We start from the raw sequence: 23,595 nt of genomic DNA on the forward strand, positions 1-23,595 counted from the left end.
GAGCATTTAGAAGCATTTTTCTTTGTTATTTTGGCTAAAATTAACATAGAATAATTAAGGTGCTTTTTCATATTAGCTTGTTTACACTTGCATAAGTAGTTATTTTCATTTTCATAATCTTGAATCTCCATAAGACATCTATAAATAGTGCAAAAAGTTGAGGGCTACACTCATGTGGAACTTGGAGAGGAGAGGAAGAAGGGAGGAGCAACTATGAACATGTTGGAGAGCATCTTGGGAGGTTTTATTTCCTTCCTTCGTTTTTGTATGTTTTTCATTATCTGCTTTATATCTTTCTTGGTATGCATGTTTATGATCATAGGTTCATTTGTGTTTCATCTTTGATTGATATTAATATACTTTGTTTCGTCTTTGATTGATACTAATATACTAACGTTTTTTGACCCTGTGTGTGCTTTTCGCCATCCATTCTAACATGCATCAAATTGAAATGTATTTATAAATACATAATACATTTAAATCAAAATTTTATTAATTGAAAAATATATTTTGATATCAAACAAAACAAGACCCAAAAATATTTTTTTAACCTTGAAAATATCTAATATTTTTGTTTGCTGATAAGTACATATAGTACTTATTGGTACATAATATATTTAAATTAATATTTATTATTTATAAAATATTTGTTTATATCGAATACAACGAAGATTCAATTTTTTTTTTTTAACCTTGGAAAAATCTCACTTTTTGTTTGTTGATAAATACAGATATTAATCTCGCAGTTAAGCTATTGGCATTGCGATAATTCCTTTGTGACTACAGTAGTAACAATACAACATTGTAAGACGAAATACGGTATTTACTAATAAGAAAACAACATGGTAAGACAAAATTGTAACAATATTTCGAGACTACATATTCCACGTGAAGGTGCACATAAAGTATGCCTATTAATTTAACAAAAAATAATATTTTTTTATAAAATAATAATTTTTATAATGAAACAGTCCCTCAAATATGGAAGAGTTTGCGGGTCACATTCAGTTTTGCAGGCGACCCACTTGTTGGGTTTCTTCGGCTAGATAGCAAAACATGTTTGAAATCGCCAGAAGTTTGAAATAATGGCACAAGTTTGTTGTTTCGTGAAAGATACAGGCGACACTGAAAGGGCTGAACTTTGCAAGTATAAATTTTGCACAATTGGATAGCCTGCAAAACAGAAGGTTACAGGCAAAAATGACAGAGGCAGAGGAAGGAGAGGAAGTAGTATTTGTGACAGGGTGTACGCCTGGCGGAATCGGGCATGCCTTGGCCGTTGAATTTGCCCGCAGGAAATGCCGGGTAGTGGCCACCGCTCGATCCCTTTCCTCCCTGGAAGCCCTACGCACCAATTCTCTGGTAACACTCCACACTCTGGAGCTCGACGTATTGTCTGAGCGTAGCGTAGAGGAGGCAGTGCGTAGCGTTGTGGACATGTTCGGGCGCATCGACATACTCGTCAACAATGCGGGCGTGCACTGCGTTGGCCCTCTTGCCGAGCTGCCCATGGCCCTCTGGCAATCAACTTTCGACACTAATGTTTTCGGTATGCTAGTTATTTCACTACGCCTTTGAATCATTAATTTGTTGAGGAGAAGGATTTGCCTTTGAAAGGATCTTTCTAATTTTGAATTTTCATTGTCTGCAAGGTACGATGCGTGTGATAAAGGCTGTGGTCCCGCATATGGCATCGCGAAGGAAGGGTAAAATAGTGAATGTTGGAAGCGTTTCGGCGCTGGTGCCGAGTCCGTGGACTGGTGCATACTCCTCCTCCAAAGCAGCAATTCATTGCTTATCTGAGAGTTTGAGGTCATTACAATCTTTATTTTTTTTATTTTATTTTTAAATTACCATTAATTTTCCTTTCCCCTTTTCTTTTTAAGGTGTACCTATCTCCCATGGCGTCTCGTGGCATTTTAAAGGAGACTATATTTGCAATCTTATTATTATTTAATGCAATACAGAAAAACTTCCTCAGCTCTACAACTCTGAGACTCGAGAACACACGACATAAAATAGAGATTTATTTTCATTAATTCTGAAAACACAAATTGACAACATGAGCCTTCTATTGGCCTTCTATTCTGCACCCCTTTGTCTTTGCGCCATGCTTTTAATTGAAATTTTGCGGTTACTGTCTGCAATGAATGCTCTTCTTTTTGCCTCCGTATTTCTTCACCATACTCCCACGCCTTACTCCACATTCTTCTCTTATTAAATAAATCAGCAGTTTTTTTTGGGCCGATGCCTTCGTTCACGTTGCTCCATCTTGGCCGCTCTTTCCCTCTACTTGGACCCACCTTTTCTATTTCCCTCGATGCATATTCTGTCCCCCTTTTAATTCTTCTGCCACCATTCCTCTACCATCGATTTTCCATCCTCACACTCTGCCGTAACTAACTCCCTGCCACCGACTTTTCAATTCCAAAATCTCTGACCTTTTCCGTGGTAACGGTTGTGCCTTTAATTCCATACATAATCCTCCTCCTTCATCCTTTGACAGGTGTGCATACTCCGTTTTGATGCTCCCATTCTGGCACAGGCAGGCAGGATGCTCCTGCATCATTATTTGTTTTACGTAATCGGAAATTGTTAATTTACACTAGATCCGCGGATTTCTTTCAGAAGCTCCTCTTTAATACTTCTTTGACCAATTTTTTAAGATTAGAAATATGTGCTAAACTTAAAACGGACTACCAATATGTTCAAAATTTAAATTTTGAATTCATGGATTTTAATTATGTGGAAGTTGGGCTGTTTGATTTAGGGCATTTATAGAAGAGATTTTTAAACATAAAGGAAATAAGGTTGGTTCTTAATTTCTAAGTCTGATTTTTTGGTTGAATATGTATTTCATCTCACGATTTTGCTTTATTAAAACGATGTTTGTTGTGAAATTATTATTCTTTTAACATTACATCAGCTTGTATGCATAGCCAGCAGTAAAGGAGGGGAATTTGTTACAGCTGGTTGCAAGATCAAGTTTCCTTTACATACACAAAAAAATTCACATGCAATAAATTTTTATTGAAAATGAAGTCACTTCGAATAAATTTATGTTGATTCAGAAACTGTTATGTACTTTCCAATTATCATTATAACTAAAATTTTATTAAAAAAAATCACACCCAGTAAAATTCTATTCAATCCAATACAGATACTGTTTTGTAGTCTCCAATTAACACTATAACCCTACCTAACCCTACCTACTCTACCAGGATTAGAAATTAAGATTCTCCTTTCAATTTGGGGCCGTTTCCCATGGAATGCAAAAATTAAGATTCAGTCTATGCCTTTAACTTCAAATTAAAGTCACAAGATTTTTCCTTTTTGTTAAGGAATCTTGTCAAGTTTATTAAGACTAAGTTTTAATAAAGCTTTAGCCACTTTTTCTTTCCCTAAATTTGCATTCATATCTGTTTATTTGTTTTTTTAATTTTTGCACACACACACACAAGAGATGTGCATGTGAGTACAGGGAAGGGGTCTCTGTTTTTGAACTTGAGTTTCCCAGGGGCTACGTGCTTAAGCATTGACACGAAGTGTGGAAATTAGTTATAGCCTTTTTGGTCACTAGGATAATAGCATTTTAGCTATTCAAGTCACTCCGTATTTCTTTATAATTTGCTCTTAATTTTATTTCCATTTTTTCCTTTTGCTTTGAGCCATTTAACATTGAATGTGATAGTGAAGGTTAGGTTTACTTATAATACCCTTAATGGCAATATCACAAGATTTTGGTAACAAATTGAGGTGAGTTGATTTAGACTAAGTCTGATGAAAACGTGTGCCACTTTTGCTTTTCCAAAATGTATAACAGTTTGATTTTTGGATTTCAGGGATGTTGTCTCAAATAACCTATGTATGGAGATTCATTTTTAGATATAGTGGGATGATTCTCCAAAAACAACATTATTGATAATGCTTGTGGTAATGCTAACACATGTTTTATGGTCCATGGTACTTGCAAACACTATGCAACATCGAACAGTGAACCCAACTTTTTAAAGTCTCAATCAGGCCTTTTTTAGGTTCAAACCCACTGCAAACCAAACCACTAAGTGAACTCACAACATGCAATACTGCCAAGTGCCCATAGTGCTACTTCATCCTTAAAGGGGCAGAGTCAGATATAATAATTGCATTCTTACACTGTTTAGCCTACTAGATGAGGAGTTGCATGTGTAAGAGTAACAATATCAACTTTGATGACAGTGTTTAGGTTTCAAAACATTTTAGTATTATGTATTCATTTTGTTTGTGATGTTTTCACACACTGCCCCATTACAAATGGGGACCCCCACTTTTTGCTTAGATTAGGTGCTTTATTTAGGTGTTATGGTTTTAGCTTGGCAGAAGTTCCTGGTTGTTAACCTTTGCTAGTGAGGAAGAGGTGTGTAGGTTGAGGCAAAGTTGTCAAGATGCAAATTGTTATTTAAAGAAGTAAAATTGTCAAATGTTATCATAAAAGGAAGAAAGGTTGAGGTTTGCAAAATTGCAGAGGTTATCAAGTTGTCAAGTTTTGTTATGTTGCAAGATTGTCAAGAAGAAGTCATAGTGAGCGAAAGTTGGAATTTCCTTTTGGGGTTCAAATTATCACCCTTGGAGAATAAATGATAAGTGAGACAAATTTTGAGATTTCCTTATGGAGATCAACTTTCCACTCTTGAGCAAACTTTAAAGGGTCAATTTTGGAGGAATTAGAAATCTTCCCTGTAAGTTAAGGAAATAAAATCTCCCTTGTGCAATTTAATTTTCATCTTTGAGAGTGAAATTTTAAGGCAATAGAATTGAACGAATTTAAAGGAAATTATGTAGAAACTCAAAAAAGCCAAATAGTTTATGCACGGAATAGCAATGCTTCTATTTTATCGAACACTCAATGCATGGCTAATATATAGCCACTTACATAGCTAAACAACCTCCTATTTAATAGGGAGGTGTTATAACAAATATCCCGGAATACCAGTCACGGGTATAACACACTAACTATTGTGATATATTGTTATTTCAACAATATATACAACTAACCATCCAAACCAATATTAGTGAGTTGTTTATTAACAACATCACTATTACAACAATATTCACATAATTACTAACACCACAAATATAATGTAAACATTAATTTTCCTAACATTCCCCCCCTTAATGTTTACATGGTAGAAAAACATTCACACACTCTTCTACAGTATGCTCACCCTTGTGGCATGTCCAACTATGTGACTCGTGACCTTGTTCCAAAAGAAAGGCTCTCTCCTCCCATGGTTTTCAACAGGTTTACCACAAACCTTGACATGAACAAGAACCTCCACTCATCTGTTCACCTCGTGTGGTTTTTTGGATCCTCCCACAAGCCCTTTCAAGATCCACGAACTGACTTACTCTGGTGCTTTTGTTCGCCACTATGCTTGCATATTAGGGAAGTTACATAGAAATCACCATACATATCATAGATGGGAATGGAACATTGGTCATATTCCCCCCACAATGTGAAATTGCACTTATTCACTCAACCAAAACACTGGAAAACAAAATATATCATGCTACATATTAGAAAATAAAGTGCCACCAAAGCTGATAAGCGGCCTCGTTGTTGGTGATTGACGAGAGGTCGCCAAAATTCCTCCAGCCTCCGGTGCCTCCAACCTCCAATTTTGAAGTTATCTAAAGCACATATTCTTTATCACTAGGACATGATAGCTCTTCATCTTTCGCATGGTTTTCCCAATCGGTTTCTTCAGCTAAGGAAGCATGATGACCCAGTTTATCATCTAATAGATCTTGTGCCCTCTTCTTGCAATTCAAAATTACATGTCCCATTTGATTATGATAGAAACATTTTATTTTTCCTTTTGAGGAATAATCTGAGATTTGTACTTTCCTTTTCTTGCTTTATTTCGTACAATTAAGGCTTCTTCAGATTCCGAGTCTTCATCATGGTCAAGTAGAGTAGATATGACTCCTTCAAGACTAATGGTAACCTTGCTTAATGTGAACACCGTTGCAGACATATGTTTAGGCAAACCATTCAGAAGTATTGCTTTAGCATCATCATCTTTTACTTTTTCATTAATCCCAACTAGCTGATTTAGAAGAGAGTGAAACTTACTGATATGATCTACCATTTTTGTACCTTTTTCCTTCTTTAGTCCAGACAATCTCTGCTTCAATGTTGTCTTGGCACTCTCTGCTTCAGATTCAAAAAGTTTGTTTAACGAATCCCAAATCTCTTTTGCTGACTTCACAAAATCCACATGGTGTAAATATGCTTTTGATAAGCCAAGACCAATAGTTCCCAAAGCTTTCTGATTTTTTACATTCCACTTAGCAAGTTCACCTGCATCAGTTGGTGTTACTGAGTTCGGTTTGACGACATCCCACAAATCTTTTTCAATCAAATGTAACTGCATCTGTATCTGCCAAGTATGAAAATCTCTTCCATCAAATTTCTCAATAAAAGTTAATTTATCCATGATTATTCTTCTAATCAAAGGTGTTGGGCTCAACCGATAATGCACCTTGACTATAACACTTCGACACAAGGACAATTGATTTTCTTACAACAATCCCACTAAAAGATATATGGGTAGAGATAGAGAAGGCAAATAATGAAGAGCAAAATAATACGTGCTTCTTGAAATTTGTTACCCTGCTGCAAAAAATTGTGTCTGTCAAAATAACCAGACCGCAATATCGAGCTCTTCAAGACATAAACCTCGGCCTTATACACAAAACACAAGTCTCGCCAAACATCATAAATAGAGGTCAACACACTGCAAACAGATCGATGGCCTGAAGAATGGAGCTGATCCAAGAAGAGGATTATGTATGAGAAAAAAAACTTGATCACAGAGAGTAGCTCAATCAAACAAGAATTATCAAGAGTTAAGAATCGATCACTCCTACCAATATGAACTCAAGTGTTGATTCACAAAATAGAGACTTGATTTGAGAGTCACATGACCATGCCAATATTGCTGGAAGATAATAAATGAAACTTCTAGACAGAGCTCGAACAGATAAAATGCCGACCATTAAATAAAAATTATATCACAATGATAATGATTCTATCTAGACCAACAAACAAATGAACGATCGCAGCTATGTGAAAAGACAACCAATGGACAGCTTCAGGCTGCCAATTTGACTTGCGATTAGAATAGTACAATCAGCCTCTTATTCAGCAGTAGCAAATCGCGGGTTCGAATCCAGTGGTGGAAGAATACAATTCAGGGATAAAGCTCGTACACATGTTCATGGCCTGCACAGAAGCAATGCAGGGCAACAACCCCTCGTCTCTTAGGATATGCTATGGCAAATAAAACTTTTATCCTGCCCCACAGTGGGTGCCATGGGAAAGTCACACAGCATTTCTCAAAGGTGCTCTCAAAGCAGATCCTCAGCTCTGATACCATAAAGGAAATTATGTAGAAACTCAGAAAAGCCAAATAGTTTATGCACGGAATAGCAGTGCTTCTATTTTATTGAACACTCAATACATGGCTAATATATAGCCACTTACATAGCTAAACAACCTCCTATTTAATAGGGAGGTGTTATAACAAATATCCCAGAATACCATTCACGGGTATAACACACTAACTATTGTGATATATTATTATTTCAAATTTTCAACAATATATACAACTAATCATCCAAACCAATATTAGTGAGTTGTTTATTAACAACATCACTATTACAACAGTAATCACATAATTACTAACACCACAAATATAATGTAAACATTAATTTTCCTAACAGAATTACCTTGTAAAACAAGGAAAATTTAGCATGCCTTGAATGATTTTTTGGGGTGAAATTTGAGCCTTTATCGTTTTGTGGGCTCCTAGTCTTGGCAATTTTGAGCAAAGAATTTGACAAACTTCCTCAAAAAAACAAGGAAATTCCATCCTTCCCTATCTTGTACACTTGGTTCTTAGCAATTTGAGGAGCGATTTTGAGAAGTTAAGTTTGAACGAATTGATTGAGAAATCTTTCTCAAAAATCAAGGAAGAGTGATTTTGAGAAGTTAAGTTTGAACGAATTAAATGAGAAATCTTTCCCAATCTCCCAAAAATCAAGGAAGAGCGATTTTGAGAAGTTAAGTTTGAACGAATTAATTGAGAAATCTTTCTCAAAAATCAAGGAAGATTACACCTCCTTTATCAAGCAAATTCCCTAAAAATCTAAGATGTAATATCCCTTGCCACTACTGATATAAGTTTTCAGACTTCTTGACCCTTGAAGAATTATGTCAAACACTTTGCATATGACTGATGTATAACTTCAGATTTGCTAACTTCAAATGGCAATGATATTAATGCTTGCAAACAACTTCTAAATGACCTCCTAGAATGGATATGAAATAGTTTTTGTGTTTTCCAATACAATAAGATGAATTTAAGTGCAAGAATAGTACACCTACAGCTGACTGTAATTTAGACAAACAGTTGGCATGAAGCCTTGAGACAATATACAAATGAGATGCAACCTTATTACTCCATTTATTAATGAGATAATAGATTCATTACAATGATCAAATATGTGCCCAATGACCTAGCAACCTAGCATTGAATACTCAGAAAATCTGAAGACACATGGCAGCCATTGGAGTCTGCTTTCAACTGAAAACTAATAAGAACTAATGATGCCAAATGAACCTGATTATAATTGCCAAGGCTTGTGGTTGAAGAAGCAAGCAAAATCCCTTATTTTGGAGCTCTCCTAATGCCAATCGACTGGTTCTACAAATCACCCCTGCTGCAGGTATTAAGGTCTGATAATAATTAATTATCAGCACGAAGATCTTCTTTAAACCCCTAAGAATGATCGCTGTCCTCTCCCAAGTGTAGCGCTATCACCAATTGCCAAGTTCGATACTCAAATGGGAAGATATGAACAAAATCATGGGAGAAGGGGTATGGTTTTGTTGTCCTTTGCACACCCCCGTGGTTGCAGTCTGCCTAAGTGGTAGAGAGGAGTCCAAGCGAGCATTTTGAACTCTATAGAGCCTGATGACTACTCAGTGTCACCTTTCACGCCAAGGTTGCAGGTTGGGCTGTGGCACTCTAAGGAGCTCCAGCCATTGGCTTTCAAAGCTAAAAGTAAATCCCGAAACTTATGAAGGCAACAAAGGGAGTGAAGTCACTCGTATCCTCCACAATACTCTCCAATCGCCGAGCTAAGTAAACCCTAAGTCCTGCATTCTCATTTGCAAGCCTGAAGTCACGGAAAAGGAAGATGAAATGTGATTCAAAGTTCTCACAAATTCGTGCAAAAGGAGCCCATAGGCCGAAAATTGAGCAAACAAAGTCGCGCATTCTAACCTCAGCAAGCCGAAAATGAAGAGTTCAAGGTCATGCAATCGGCTTCTTTAAGTCGAAAAAACATGAAAAGCTCAAATTGGCACTATTAAACCTCAAAATGGCCGAAAAAGAAGGAAGTTCAAAAGCTTGCAAAACGGCTTTCTAGGCTGAAAATAAAAAAAGAACAAAATCGCATCATGGAGTCTTTCTAAGCCGAAAATGATCAATAGATTCATGTTGCGCGATATCACCATATAAGCCGAAATCTTCAAAGGACCTCATTTAGCCAAAATAATGAAAAGGTCGGAATTCGCGCAAAACAACCTTAATTCGCCAAAATTTCAAGAGCCTCCAAATCGCTCATTTCTTCAATCTGACCTGAGTTTTGCATTAGGGTGAAAGGGTGTAAAAATAAAAATCTCCTTGTGGAATATCTCCTATGTTAATACTATTAGTATTTCATTGATTGTGGAATATCTTGCATAGTCAACTGAACCCATTTTAGCCAAGCTTAACTTGAGTTACTACTTCTTCATTGATATGCATCATCTTGATGGTGTCTATGCTTATGGTAGTGATTTGAAAAATCATTAGCTATCCTTAGAAGATTGCACTTAACTTTGTGGAGTTGTTCATCACATGTCGAAGCAAAGTTTAATTGAGCTTTCACTTGAAATTGTTCATCAATCTTACATTCTTAGTGTTAGTCTAGCATTCCTAAACCCTCACTTTTTTTAACAATTTTTATCAAAGCAATCAGTAGTTGTAGGAAAGAAATTCATTGCAAAGTCATTCGGAAGAAGAGCATTCCTTGTGAACAAGAACTCCATCTTCAAGAACAATCACAGAAGTGCCCTTGGAGGAGCAGCAAACACATCCACCATTGAAGCTATCCACACATCAAGACCTGACATTGTTAATCTTGGAGTCGTCTCAAGTGATCCTAGCAATCAGCATTTGAGAAGTCTTTGTTCAAGAGAGGATATAATATTCAATACCTTATTCTGTGTTCGATAGTGCATAAAACACACATCAACATAGAAATATTGACTATTGAAAATGCCAAAGAAAAGTAGTAAGGACTACAGATATCTTTGGCTATTTTTCTTTCATGACTTGAATATATGAAACGACCTGGACTATGTTGACAATAGGTGACTGCCTAGTGGGGAGAGTTCCAGCAATCGGTGCTGCTCAAAACCTTTTATGCATTCTACAATATGCAGTTTGTCATGAGCATCATGACATCTCTTCTTGCACCTTGCTACATAAAATACAAGGTAGTTACATGGAACTATTGGCATGAAGTTTGTGAGATATCAACTCATGACATCACTTCTCGCTAGGTCATTCAAGATTTGAATGAAGCTAGAGGAAATGAGGTTTTCAATGATATTGTAACACCCCCACACTTACCTAACATATCATGTGCCTCAAAAATAGTATGCTCAAGTGCAATATGCACCATATAATCAATACACACCTCAACAACAATAGTCACCTTAGCTACAATATGGTCCTCAACAATAGAATGCACCAAGATGGCGAGGATGGCATGGAGGCCATTTAGGTCGTGGAGGAGATAAGAGGTAGCAGATGGGGCCACAAATTCACATGCTTTAAGTATTGAGAGAATGGCCATACAACATACAAATGTGGAAAATTTCCCACTTTGAATTTTTTAGCATATCTTACAAAACAAAGGATTGTCAAATGCTTATTCAATCATTTGAATAATACAAGAATGCCGCATGATTGATTTGGATAGGGATGAACAAAAGGAAGCATACTACACAATCAACCGGTTAACAATATGTCAAAGGGAAATAGTAGAGCATATGCTGCAAATTAATCACTCTAAAGACATGGGGTGCATGTGAAAGAAATGCCTTTAGGATGAAAGGGATTCCTAGCCAAAGAAAGCAAACCAAGAGTTGATCCCAAAGAGCCAAGCGTCACAATATTTTGAACATTAGATAATAGAGGAACATGTACTCAAAAGAGTAGATATGGATGTTGAGATTGCCATTTTGCATCTCTTACAATAGGTTGGACTATTGCCCCAATTGAAATAGTTCCTAGAGAAACTTTTTTCCAATAATCTAGATGACTCATCAACATCCAAGAATACATGGGAATGACATCTACTAATTATGATTACCTTCTCAAGAGATAGATCAATTTGGAGGTGCAATGAAGTTAGTGTCTGCCTCATTCTAATCCGTGTCCACTAGAGAACGACATCATAACCTTTTGGAAAAATTTCTAGATGAGTGCACAAAGTTTGTGCTAAGGCAGAAATTAAGCATACACCTACATAGTTAGTTAAAAGTTAATAGGATTGTAAAAAAATGGGTCCTTAATAAAGCCTACTAGTGAGTGTAGATGTTTCCAGATTTGCAAATGTCACAATTTTGCAAGGGAGCAACCGAGTTGTTATGTCAAATGTCTAAACACAAAATAGATAAGCCTAACATAAATAATTGGTTATTTGATCATGAGCTACCAATGTTTCATGCTTGGTATGGCATTTACTTTTTATTTATCTGCTCCCGAGAGCCAAGGAAGCACATGCTAGGGGCACACCTTCACCTCATTTGTATTTTATGCGTTTGCCTACGAGAAGTTGTGATAGATAAGTATCAATCAGCCCATATGCAGTTGACTAAGTCACATACAATATGAGATGTCGAAGTGTGTAGGACAGATTGGGGACAAACAGAATACTGTGCTATATGTATGGAATTTTTATGTATCTCTCCTATAAAATTTATATGGCATGCACATTGACTTGGCAAGGATTTTGGTAATTCTAATCTTCTCAACAACAACATTTGCAATTTTCCTACTTATTAACTGTGTGATAGTTCACACAATTTGTCATGTAGTTCAAATGCTAGTCTGCCAGACTCCATCTTTTAAGACATTGTTGTGCAGCATTGGAAAGTTTAAATGGTCAAAATGGCATTAGAAGCTACTTTGGACTATCATGAAAGTGTAGTTTGTGCACAAAACCATATGGAATCACTTGCTCTATGAAGTTTGGTAGGGGTGATCTGAGGTAGGTGGCTTGTGTTGTGCTAAACTTGGCTGACCATTTGCTAAGGTCTTTTCTTTTTCTGATAATTAGGTTGATTTGGCCAGAAAATTGTGTTAGGCCTTTATTTTTGTGTAATTTCCATTTATGATTTGTTGGACATATTCTATTGTAATCTTTATACAAGAATCCTTGGCATACTCTATGGGCATGAGAATGCAAGTTACATTAATCTATGTACAGAAATAGTTTTGCCTAAGATATGTTGCTAACAAAAAATAGGTATTTTGGTTATACTACAAGGGCCTATGGGTTTATGCAAAAATATTGGTGTGCATGCGACAACCCTACTAGGGCTCACACTATAGGTTGGTATAGATGAAGATGTAGTGTTATAATGGATGAGTTTGCCTGTTTTGTGTAGTTGATTGGGAGCAATTGGGAGAGATGTACACTACACCATTGAAAGTTCAATCAGAGAAGTAGATCATTTGTTTATGGTGAAACACCACACTTTATGACAGTCTATTGTAGATATGCAGATATATATTGCACATTATAGAGTAAACATTGTACATGCATTAGCAACTAAGCTTAGAGCACAAGGGCTTGTGCTCAATCCATTTTGTTAGAAGTGGAAAGGTATGCAACAAATGGAGATGAACGGCATTTCTAAGGCTCAAAAGAATTTGTTCAAGTTCCCTAAGAAAAGAGTAATGAAAGTGGTAGGGAAAGAGCCATGTTTGAAGCTATATCGACACATGGGAACACTCACGACTTGAAAGATCAACATAATTTCAAAATGAAATGATTACTTAGTGATGGCAAGATGCACATGAGAGTGCAACCAGGATAGAAGGGACAAAAAGTGACACAACCATTTTGGGAATCAAAAAACATTTCGAAGGGATGTGATTGCTATTGAGAGATATGCTTGAGGTGATGCAAAGATTTTGTCATCAAAGTTGGGAATGTGGATTTAATATTGCAAGTTGCTGGAAAAATCTCTTAGTTCAATTTTCTGTACTAAATCCACCAAATGATCAAGCTTTATGCAGAAGAGAATCCATGCATTGAAATTTCTTAGTGCATTATTAAAATTTAAGCATATAAATGGCGAGGAATTGTAAAGTAGTTGTAGAGAATGATAATAGCACCTCGATGATAGAATGTTTGTGCATTGGGACCAGGCCCCTGATAGGTTCAATTAGTAGTTGTAGAGCTGTTGAAATGGCACAAGAGAATGTTAGCAGGGCAGATAATCCAAGAGGAGTAGTGACTGCAACCATTGACTTGAAAACAATGCAATCATGCAAGTGCCATGCCCCTAGCCCAACCAATGCAAATGGAAGAACTTAGGGCACTTGGCTACACTCAAAATTGGAGAACAAAACCATTTCTCTAGGCATGTTGACCAATGCACCATAGTGTTGAGACATGGACCAGCTAGGACTCGAACCTAGGACCTTCCATATGCTGCTGGAGTGCTCTACCACTGAGCTACTGGCCCCTCTTGGACCTGTCCATCGTCGGTCTGGGTGTGGCTTATTTCCAACACCAACAACCCCCCTTAAGCCACACCTCTTGTGTGCTTGGGGCTCCTAGCCTGGATCTGGCTCTGATACCATGTTGATTTTGGACCAGCTAGGACTCGAATCTAGGACCTTCCATACGCTGCTGGAGTGCTTTACCACTGAGCTACTGGCCCCTCTTGGACCAATCCATCGTCGGTCCGGGTGTGGCTTATTTCCAACACCAACACATAGGAGGGTTGATCTATGAGGTTGATGAGCAAGATGCCACTGAAATGCTCCGAGTGGAACATGTAGGGAGACTCCTTGATGAAAACCATAGTTTTTCAATTAAGGATGTTGCCTTTCTTTGACAACACATAAGCATTGGTATAGTTTTTGGTCAACTGGTTCCACTATTGCATTTTAGATTTACAAGTAGATACACAAGTAGTTGTGAACCCCAAAACCATTTTTGAGCTATTAGGTCTCAATTACAATGAGATGTAGGATCATAAGTTGGAGCCCTATGAGGATTAGAGGGAAGCCATGATAATCTGGCCAAAGGGAATAAGGTCCACTATTTGGTAGATAGCCATAGTGATTCAAGACGGTTAGTGGTCAATGCTGTGCCAAACCTTAAGGTAAGAGCCATTTTGTGCATGCATAGAACTGAAATTATTCACAAGGCATGAGTAGACTGGATTCCTAAAGCTCCAATTTATGGGGGCTGCCAAATCCCAAGCTGCCATGCCAAGTATGATTCCTACACATACCTAGCAAATGAAATAGTGGAGAATCAGACATCCTAGGATGAAGATGCAGATTTTTATTTCATGTCCTTTCTTATTCTTTATGTCTTACATTACCACGGCTCAATTATAGGAGAGAGCATGTGGAGGGCTGATTTGATCCCCACTAGGGCAAGGTTCTTATGCTTACTTGACACTTTTGAAGTTGTTGCACATGCAAAAGCATTGCAAGATACGAATGTCCCCTAAAATACAATGTTTGGAATAGTGGAGATATTGGTTGGAAGTTTCACAACAATACCCCAACACTAAATTCGAGTTCTTTTAACACTTCACCCATGCCACTTTGTCGACATCTAGTCCAAACTTGGGGCAAATACTTTGCCTTATATCATCACAAAATAAGGTGTAGAGGTTAAACAAAAATATTTTCTATCAATAGTGTATATTCTTGTTACATGTGCACTAATGGTGATGTTTCCAATGTGTGAAGCGATTGACCATCTTAGATGACAAAGAGGAGGATGACTATGGACAACTAACAAAGTCCATAGTTGACAAATGCAAGTGAAAGATATTTGTTCTCCTCTTAAGTAGAAGAAGAGATTAGAGTTAAGGGTATTGAAATCACAGAGCCAAGAGCAATCGCGAGCCCCTTTCTAGCAAATGCCTTCACTTGTCTCCAGAAAGATTTTGACACATGCACACACTCATACGCCTCCACTTGCACAACCTCCAAGGTAATGGCCTTAACGATAGTAGCAGCTCAATCTCCACGATGCCTCCCACCAACTCCTTAAAAGACTCCAAAGTTGCAATGGTAGAATCAAGAGCCAACCCATAGACCAACACCAACACAATTACCACTTGATGTACCTATCAAGGATATTGAGGTACAAGAGAATTCACGTGTAGAAGTGACCCAAGTAGAGACTGAAAGGAATCAGCTTGACATAACATAGGTCTCAAATGTTGATAGGATTCACAAGGAATTCCTAGCCAATGTATTGAACATTTATGATGCCCTCAATATTGCTGTGCAAAGTCTAGGAGTATCAATTGAAGCGATGGTACAGTAGTGCACAAGAAGCTTTCTGATGGAGATTCAATGTGCATGTTTTGTTAGGCTTGATGAAGAAAATTCATAAGTCGTGCACACAAGTTGATACTGGTGCTATATAGCCTAAGTAGAAAGTAGAAGAGATAAGCCATTTGAAGGAAGAGTTGGCCAAAGTGCTGTAGGTTAGGCAGATGCACTCAACAGGAAAATATTGAGAAGCACTAGACATTCAAATGCCCAATTGCACACAATTAAAACATTAATATGGGTCAAGGAAGAAATTACTCAATGCATACTTCAAGCCAACTAATTTTTACATCAGCTGTAGGATAAAGTCATCATGGTATGCTCATATGCATTGCAAGATGCAATGATAGACAAGCAAATTATTGGGTTAGGTGAAAGTTGAGAGGGCCACACATCGATTGATTTCTTGTTGGTTCCGCAAGTGTAAAGATTTAGACCAATGTTTGGAAAAGTTGGATCATGAGAATCACCACTTGGCAAAAGAGGAGGAAAGATGCATAGTAGAAGAAGCATTGAAAAGGCTGTTGATGTGTTTTTTATGCACATGCAAACACATAATAAAATACCTAAAGGTACCTTATCCTCTCTTGAATAAAGCTCCCGAATGTTGAAGATATCGCAAAAGGATCAATCGGAGAAGCTTCAAGGTTCCGTTATGCAGGTTCTCTACTCGTGGATAAGCTCTTCGTGGTATGATGTGATTTTGCTGGAATCACAAGGGGACTTACACTCGATGACTTGAACGCCTGATTTGCTGGAATCACAAGTCCTATTTACTAATTGGAAGACAAACAAATGGCAAAAGATGCAGGGTTCAGGAAGTCTACTCTACTACCTAGAATGCGAGAAGATGGATGAATGACTATGTGGAGTGCTACTGGGCTGGGTCTCACTGTCAGGCTTGAACAATCCGACACCAACTCAGTGTGATCTTCTAAGGGGTGCTTCCAATATGTTCAAATCGTACACCATCTGACAATGATCACCATTCAAGATAATGCATGAACAATAGATGTGTAACGACTTAAGATTCAGCTCATTTTATGCCAGTTGACCACGCAGGGCGCAATTACAATCAGTAAGAGGCTAGTGGTATGGACTAGACGGATTCCACACAGGTGCATTCAACAATTTTCTTCATTCAATTTAATCATTTACCATCTACAATGAAGATTCAACAAGAGACCATGCGTATTGTAAAGAAACGACATTTTTCACCATATCTTCAATAAAAAAGGGGTTCATTTACAATCAAGGCAACAATTTCTTGCCTTCTCTTCCTACTTTACTCTAATTTCTATTCTATTCACTATTAATCACTAGCTATTCTAACCTCTATCAGCTAACTATTAACCTTCTAGCTATTCTTGACTAACTATTAGCCTTTACAAATGAGAAGCCAAGGCTTATATAGCGCTCTCAATACAATTCAATGGCTTAGATCAATTTGAGATCAATGGCCGAGATTTTACAATGAAAACCCTAATTAGGGTTTGTTACAACAAACTCAATTCTGGCCAATGAAATAATTGCATTATTTGGACACATGTCTTCTTTGGAATATTCGAACAATGGATAACCGGGGTAGGTACATCAAAGTTAGTGTCATCTTTGATGAGTCAGGTACATTTAACTTGGACACGCTGAGGTGGACCAATCTGACTGGAGGGGTGATGACTGGGATGCCACCTTGTCTGACACTTGCAACTTGGTAGATATTCAATTTGATGATGCTGAGAAGCTAACATTAATAAACTCTTCTGAAACTATCTGCTTCTTCAACGAACCCTTGCTTTAACCTCCTTTGTCTTTGATGTGCAGGATGGATGATGTACCTTTCCTTGAAATGCTGGACTGGAAGAGGTCGTCCTTGATGATGTTGGACTGGAAAAGGTCGTCCCTGATAATGCTGGACTGGAGAAGGTCGTCCCTGTCCTGGCCTGATCTTCTTTCATCTGCAAAACAAACCAAAAGATGATTAAGGACACATAATAAATTCATTTCAAGATAGTATTTTACACCTTAAATCATCAACAAAAGATATTAAAATGAAGCTTGCTCAAGATTCTCCCCAGAGACAGGCCCTATAAGAATTTTGCCTTGGACCCTCTGGAAGGGTCAGGAGCAAATTTTGTATTCCAGGATAATTCTATCACTTGTTTACTCCAAAACTCCTCCCAAGGCAAACATATGATAGTTTTCCTTCCTCCAGAGCCCAGGGATCCACGCCTTGACCTCTATCATGAGCAATTTGAGTGAAATTGGGAATTTCGCTCTGGACCCTCTGGAAGGGTCAGGAGTGAAATTCTTGTTTTAGGCTTATTCCTCCATCTTCTTCACTTTCAATTTATCTTGCAAGGCTTAAATAATCTCCCTCCAGTCTTTTCATGCCTTAGGAATCAAAATCTTGTCTTGACACAAAGGGGAAATAGTGATTTTGAAGAATTTCGCTCTGGACCCTTTGGAAGGGTCAGGAGCGAATTTCTTGTTTTTAGTCTATTCCTCCATCATTTCAACTTGAATCCACCTCAAAAGGCAAGAAAACACTTCTCCTCACTCACCCAAGCTATAAAAACCCAAGTTTGTCTTGATTTTGCAAGAAAAAATAGGTGATTGAAGAATTTTCGCCCTGGACCCTCCGGAAGGGTTAGGAGCGATTTTCATCATTTGGCTCAATTCTCTCAAACTTGATAATCATTGGCAATTTGGAGTAATTCTTAAGGCCTTCTTTGATCTTGATCCTCACTAGATTTGGCATAAATTTAAGGGAAAAGATAGGTTTTGTACAATTTCGCCTTGGACCCTTTGGAAGGGTCAAGGGCAAATTTCCCTTTCTAGACCAAAATCATCATTCTTTCAATCCCAATCTTCATTGCAAGGTAAAATCTCATATCTCTTCGCCCTAGGAACAAGGTTTTGAGCCTAAGCAATGTCAAAAAAGTAGGCTTGTAAGGAATTTCGCTTTGGACCCTTTGGAAGGGTCAGGAGCAATATTCACCTTCTTGGCTAGAATCCTTCATTTTTCAATGCTTTCAAACATTTCCAAAGGCCAAACATGTCCATTCTTCCTTTCAAGATGCCTTGCAAATCAAAATTTGGTCGAACAAGGAAGGAAATGAGCCTTAGGAGGATATTCGCTCTGGACCCTTTGGAAGGGTCAGGAGCGAAAATCTTAGTTTAGGCTTGATCACTCACTTTTCCAACTTCAAACCACCTCAAGAAGCAAACTTAGATCATTTTCCACGTAAGGAACAAGGATTGGATCCCGAACAAAGTAGCAAAAGAGGTTTATAGTGAATTTCGCTTTGGACCCTTTGGAAGGGTCAGGAGCGAAATTCTCTTTCAGGCTAAAATCTTGATCTTCAAAATCATCTAACTCCATCTCAAGGCAAGAACATACCAATTCATCCTCCATCAAGCCAACGCCTAGCCAAAATAAGGAAGAAAACAAGGGTTATAAGGATTTTCGCTCTGGACCCTTTGGAAGGGTCAGGAGCGAAAATCATGTTTCCAAGCTGATTTAGCACTTTATTCATCCAATCCTCCCCCAAGCTTGATCAAACCAACTTCCTTCCACCCTAATCAAGGCAACCCATCACTCAACTGGCCCCAGGCAAAGTCAAACTAGTTTTTCTAGGCCAAAAGAAGGCTAAATGGAGGATTTCGCTCTGGACCCTTTGGAAGGGTCAGGAGCGAAATTCTCCTCCTAGGTTGATTTTCATTATCTTAAAGTCTAAAAACTCCTCTTCAAGGCAAATATGCATCAAAACCTACCAAACCATGCCTTAGAAGCTCCAAACTTGGTCAAGCTAAGAAGCAAAATAGAGGAAATATGAATTTCGCTCTGGATCCTTTGGAAGGGTCAGGAGCGAAATCCATGCCTTAGGTCATAATCTTCATCCTTAAATGCTTTCAAACACCTCTTAGGCAAGAACATATCAAAACCTTCGCCACGAGTCTAAGGAACAAGACTCTTGGTGCAAACAAAGTGAAGAATGGATGTGCTTTGGAATTTCGCTCTGGACCCTTTGGAAGGGTCAGGAGCGAAATTCATGATTTAGGCTTGATCACCGACTCCATTTTCACATTTCTTCATTCAAACAAGTGATTTTTCCTTTATTCAAACCTAGGAAAGGGTTAGCTCGGAGCCTGAGTGGAGGTGGAGTGTCTTGTGGAGAAATTCGCCCTTGACCCTTTGGAAGGGTTAGGAGCGAAATCCTCATTTTGGGCTTAATTCACTTCCTTTTCCACTTGACTCTACCTTAGTCTTGATCTTTGATTCATTCCCTTCCATGTCCTAGCCAAATTTGCCCAACTCAAACCCTCAAAAGACAAAATTCCCTCATCAAGATTCAATGACCTCCCGACATTATAAATGACAAGAGCAGAAACTAAGCATCAAGGGAGACTCTCAAAGAAACCCTAATCCTGGAGCATGGTGGATTCACCCTGATTTAAGCAAAGCCTGCTATTCAATAATCCCCTTGACAGCACTCATCCTGCAAAGGCTAACAGACAAAACCTTAAAAGACCTAGAAAACAAACCCTAGAAGGCAAAAAAGAAGGGGTCCCCATTTGCAATGGGGCAATGTGTGAATACATCACAACAAAGGCCTAGGAAGAGCAAGTAGAAGAGAAAAAGAGAAAGAAAGAGGAAAAGTAGTGGACATGGGAAGAAGAGAAGCGAAGAAAAGCAATCGAGGAAGAAAGAGTGATTAAAGCAAGAAGAATTGCTAAGAGTGATTAAAGCAAGAAGAATTGCTATGCTGACAAAGAAAGGCAAAATTGATTAAGACCAAATAAGATGCATGAATTCTAGTAGTCACAATAGCCATCAACAGCATAAAATAGCTAGTACTGGAAAAGTAGATAAGGCCGCACATAATTTAGCTATGGCTTTTTTTCCTTTGAGAATGCTATGACATTTATTGACTTGCTTGACTTGTTAATTGTTTGACTAGTGCCAATGACTAGAATATAATACGCTTAAGGGTTTTCTGATTTGAGAAGACATATTTGATGCACAATTTCCTCAATCATTCAATTCAGTTTTGCTGAAGTGTGTGGCATTTGCTCGAGCAGTAGACATTGATGTGCTCACTCGAGTACGTTCAAAGTTGTATGCCCAACTTCAATAGATTTCAAAAGCATTTATATGACATAAATAAGCAATGAAACTGTTGAAGGAGAAGCTCAAACAATTGACAATGCCTAGTAATGACAGTCTAAAATATCAACATGACCATGTTGTCATGAAAGGAATGCATGACATCTGGCCTTGCAAAATTGGTAAAATGAGTTTTTGCCCCAAATTTTCAGGGACGCACTAGAGCTTGCACATATATGCAATCAAGCATTACAACAAGTGACCAATCCAGGGGAATGAGTTCTTATTTTTGTACGATGGTCTAATCTTTTATTTTTATGTTTTAAAGATAGAAATAGAATTGCGTTGAGAGAATGTTGGGGCCATAATGTAACAACTTGTATTTGCACCATTTTTAGCGCTTGGCTAGAGATACAGATTCATGAATTTGTTAGCATGCATATGATTAATTATAGATAGTCATGTATAAGATGCATTTAGGATGCAATGTATATGCAAATTATAGTTAGCTTTAAAGCAAGATTGCTTTATTCATCAATTATGCATGGATCTGCGTATAGTTTCGGTGGTGCTAGGGGATGGGTGCCATACCTCTATAGTTTTAAGGGAAGAGGCAGAGACAAACAAAAGGAGAGTGCCTTAATATATGTAGAGTGTGTACATAGATTCTTATCAATACAACTATGTTCATGCTACCTTGGTAACTTTGTGCATAGTTTAGCATTGGAATTTTACTTAACCTTTAGCACATACAGGGTTGAGGACTCAGTGTGCTTTGGGTGAGAAATAGAGATATGCCAGTGTGTATTTAGTCCAGGTGATTAGCCATTGATCTTTAGCATACAAGTAGATTATGAGTAACAACTTCATCTAATTATGGCCAATGAGTATGTGTGCATAAACATAATAGTGTTTTGGGGTTGGTACTATTATTGTCGGTGCTGTTGCTGTTTTAACTTCATAGGCTGCTCATTCACTTTGTTCTTTTTTGGTTAATTTTGGAGATTTATACGGCTGTTGGGGGGTTTTATGACTTCTTTTGATGGTAAGTCTTGGAGTACTACCTGCTGCATATCGTTGTGAAAAGCAATAATCACTGGCTTCATGATATTAAAAATAACAAATGCTTTACTTCTTAGTGCCATTAAGTATTCACTGTGTGTGTTGTGTGGGTGTAATTTTTTTCCCTTTTTTGGCAGTTTACTACATGTTATCTTAGGCACTCCTACCTGAGAGCAACATATGAAATGGAGCTCTCAAAGGGGTCCACAGAAAGGGGATTACAGCTTTTAATATTGGGATGTACATAAGATCTTATAATTTTTTATGATTGTTTTGTTTATTATATGCCTGCTATGTGTTAGTTGAACTAATTCATGTTTTTAGGATTAAATATGTATATATTTATGATTTTATATGTTTTTTTTAATACCCAAAATGTACTAAACCTCAATTTTTTTGCCTACTGCTGTAGCCGAGCCCAGACCAAAGATTTAGCATATAATATTTTTTCTTGATTAGATGGTTTGATCTATGAACATAAGGTCCATGATAGACACTGAACATAATCTCAGAACATATAGAATGGACCGCAATTGATAATTAAAATTTTAATATTGAAGGATTAGAAAAAATTATTCCAATCTAGTCATTGTTAATTATAATCTACTACCTAAATGACAGTTTCTCTTTATTTATGAGTAATTTTAAGATTTGGGAGTTGCAGCTGGGTTGTAAATAGAGCTCATTCAGTCAAATTTACGACATATCATATAAAAGATTGAAAGTTTTTAAGGTAATCAGAGACATCTGTTGTTGTTTTGTTCATAAAGATTTTTGTAGGCAAAACATATGGGAAACGAGGAATAAAATGAAAATAAAGGGAAGAAAGTATTCTGAAATCTAAGCTTCTAGCATTAAATATACATCTCTATATATATCTTTATTAAAGCTTGAAGGACTACTAAATGCTCGTTTTTGCTGAACTTTCTTTCTATTATATATTGTGGAAGGATGAATATATGTTTTTATCTTTTTTCACTTCATGGGAACTACAGCCTACTGAATATGTGATTTTCAAGGTTTCTTTTGTATGCTTATTCTGTCTAGCAAGTCTTCATCAAATGCCTTGAATTACATTTTTAATTGAGATGCAAACTTCATGGTATTACTATGCCCTACGTTTCTGATATATCAGGATTTTTTTCGCAGGATAGACTAAAAGCCTTTTGGGGTAGATGTAATCATTTATGTATCTGATATATCATGAGTCTTTTTTCAGGGTAGAATTAAATCCTTTTGGCATAGATGTAATCACAGTGGCTCCTGGGGCAATCAAATCAAATTTGGGGTCTAATTCCTCAGCTATATACAGGAATCTTCCAGAATGGAGGCTCTACAAGCCTTTTGAAAGGGCAATTCGTGAAAGGGTTGAATTTTCTCAAAAGCCTGGCTGTACTCCAACAGATGCTTTTGCAAATAAAACCGTGGACGCTGCTTTGAGAAGGAAGCCCCCTCCTTGGTTTTCATATGGTCAGTTTTCCACTTTAGCAGCCATCATGTATTATTTTCCGATATGGCTAAGAGATGTAATAGCGAGGAGGCTATTTAAACTATCAGCTATTGAAAATGACAAGGAGAAGTAGTGTGGACTGTACAAGTCTTTGCTTGTGTTTCTGGTATGACTTGATAAAATGAAACAGTAGCATAGTAACACTAAGTTTCATTGTTATTCTCATAATTATTTAATGATGATGCTGAGCTTAATTTTAATTTCCATTTTTACTTGCT

At 37.5% G+C, this 23,595-nt stretch overlaps 1 protein-coding gene across 2 annotated transcripts; it reads left to right on the plus strand.

Moving 5' to 3' along the window:
- The first annotated feature begins 979 nt into the window (after positions 1-979).
- On the plus strand, positions 980-23,583 carry LOC131040429 (uncharacterized). 2 transcript variants are annotated; one of them, XM_057973331.2, is made up of 3 exons: positions 980-1,549; positions 1,653-1,812; positions 23,180-23,583. In XM_057973331.2, the coding sequence occupies exons 1-3, from the start codon at positions 1,201-1,203 to the stop codon at positions 23,448-23,450; spliced, it is 780 nt and encodes a 259-aa protein (XP_057829314.2). In that variant the 5' UTR covers positions 980-1,200; the 3' UTR covers positions 23,451-23,583. The 2 variants fall into 2 exon arrangements, with proteins under 2 accessions (XP_057829314.2, XP_057829313.2); XM_057973330.2 differs by having other exon boundaries at positions 982-1,549; positions 23,087-23,583.
- The last annotated feature ends 12 nt before the right edge of the window (positions 23,584-23,595 follow it).

Source organism: Cryptomeria japonica, chromosome 10, assembly GCF_030272615.1.
Source record: "Cryptomeria japonica chromosome 10, Sugi_1.0, whole genome shotgun sequence".
NCBI lineage: Eukaryota > Viridiplantae > Streptophyta > Pinopsida > Cupressales > Cupressaceae > Cryptomeria > Cryptomeria japonica.

Coding starts and splice junctions, on each gene's coding strand:
- LOC131040429 (XM_057973330.2), top strand. CDS start 1,201: ATGACAGAGGCAGAGGAAGGAGAGGAAGTAGTATTTGTGACAGGGTGT. Junction 1,550..1,652: donor TTTCGACACTAATGTTTTCG/GTATGCTAGTTA, acceptor ATTGTCTGCAAG/GTACGATGCGTGTGATAAAG. Junction 1,813..23,086: donor TGCTTATCTGAGAGTTTGAG/GTCATTACAATC, acceptor GTCTTTTTTCAG/GGTAGAATTAAATCCTTTTG.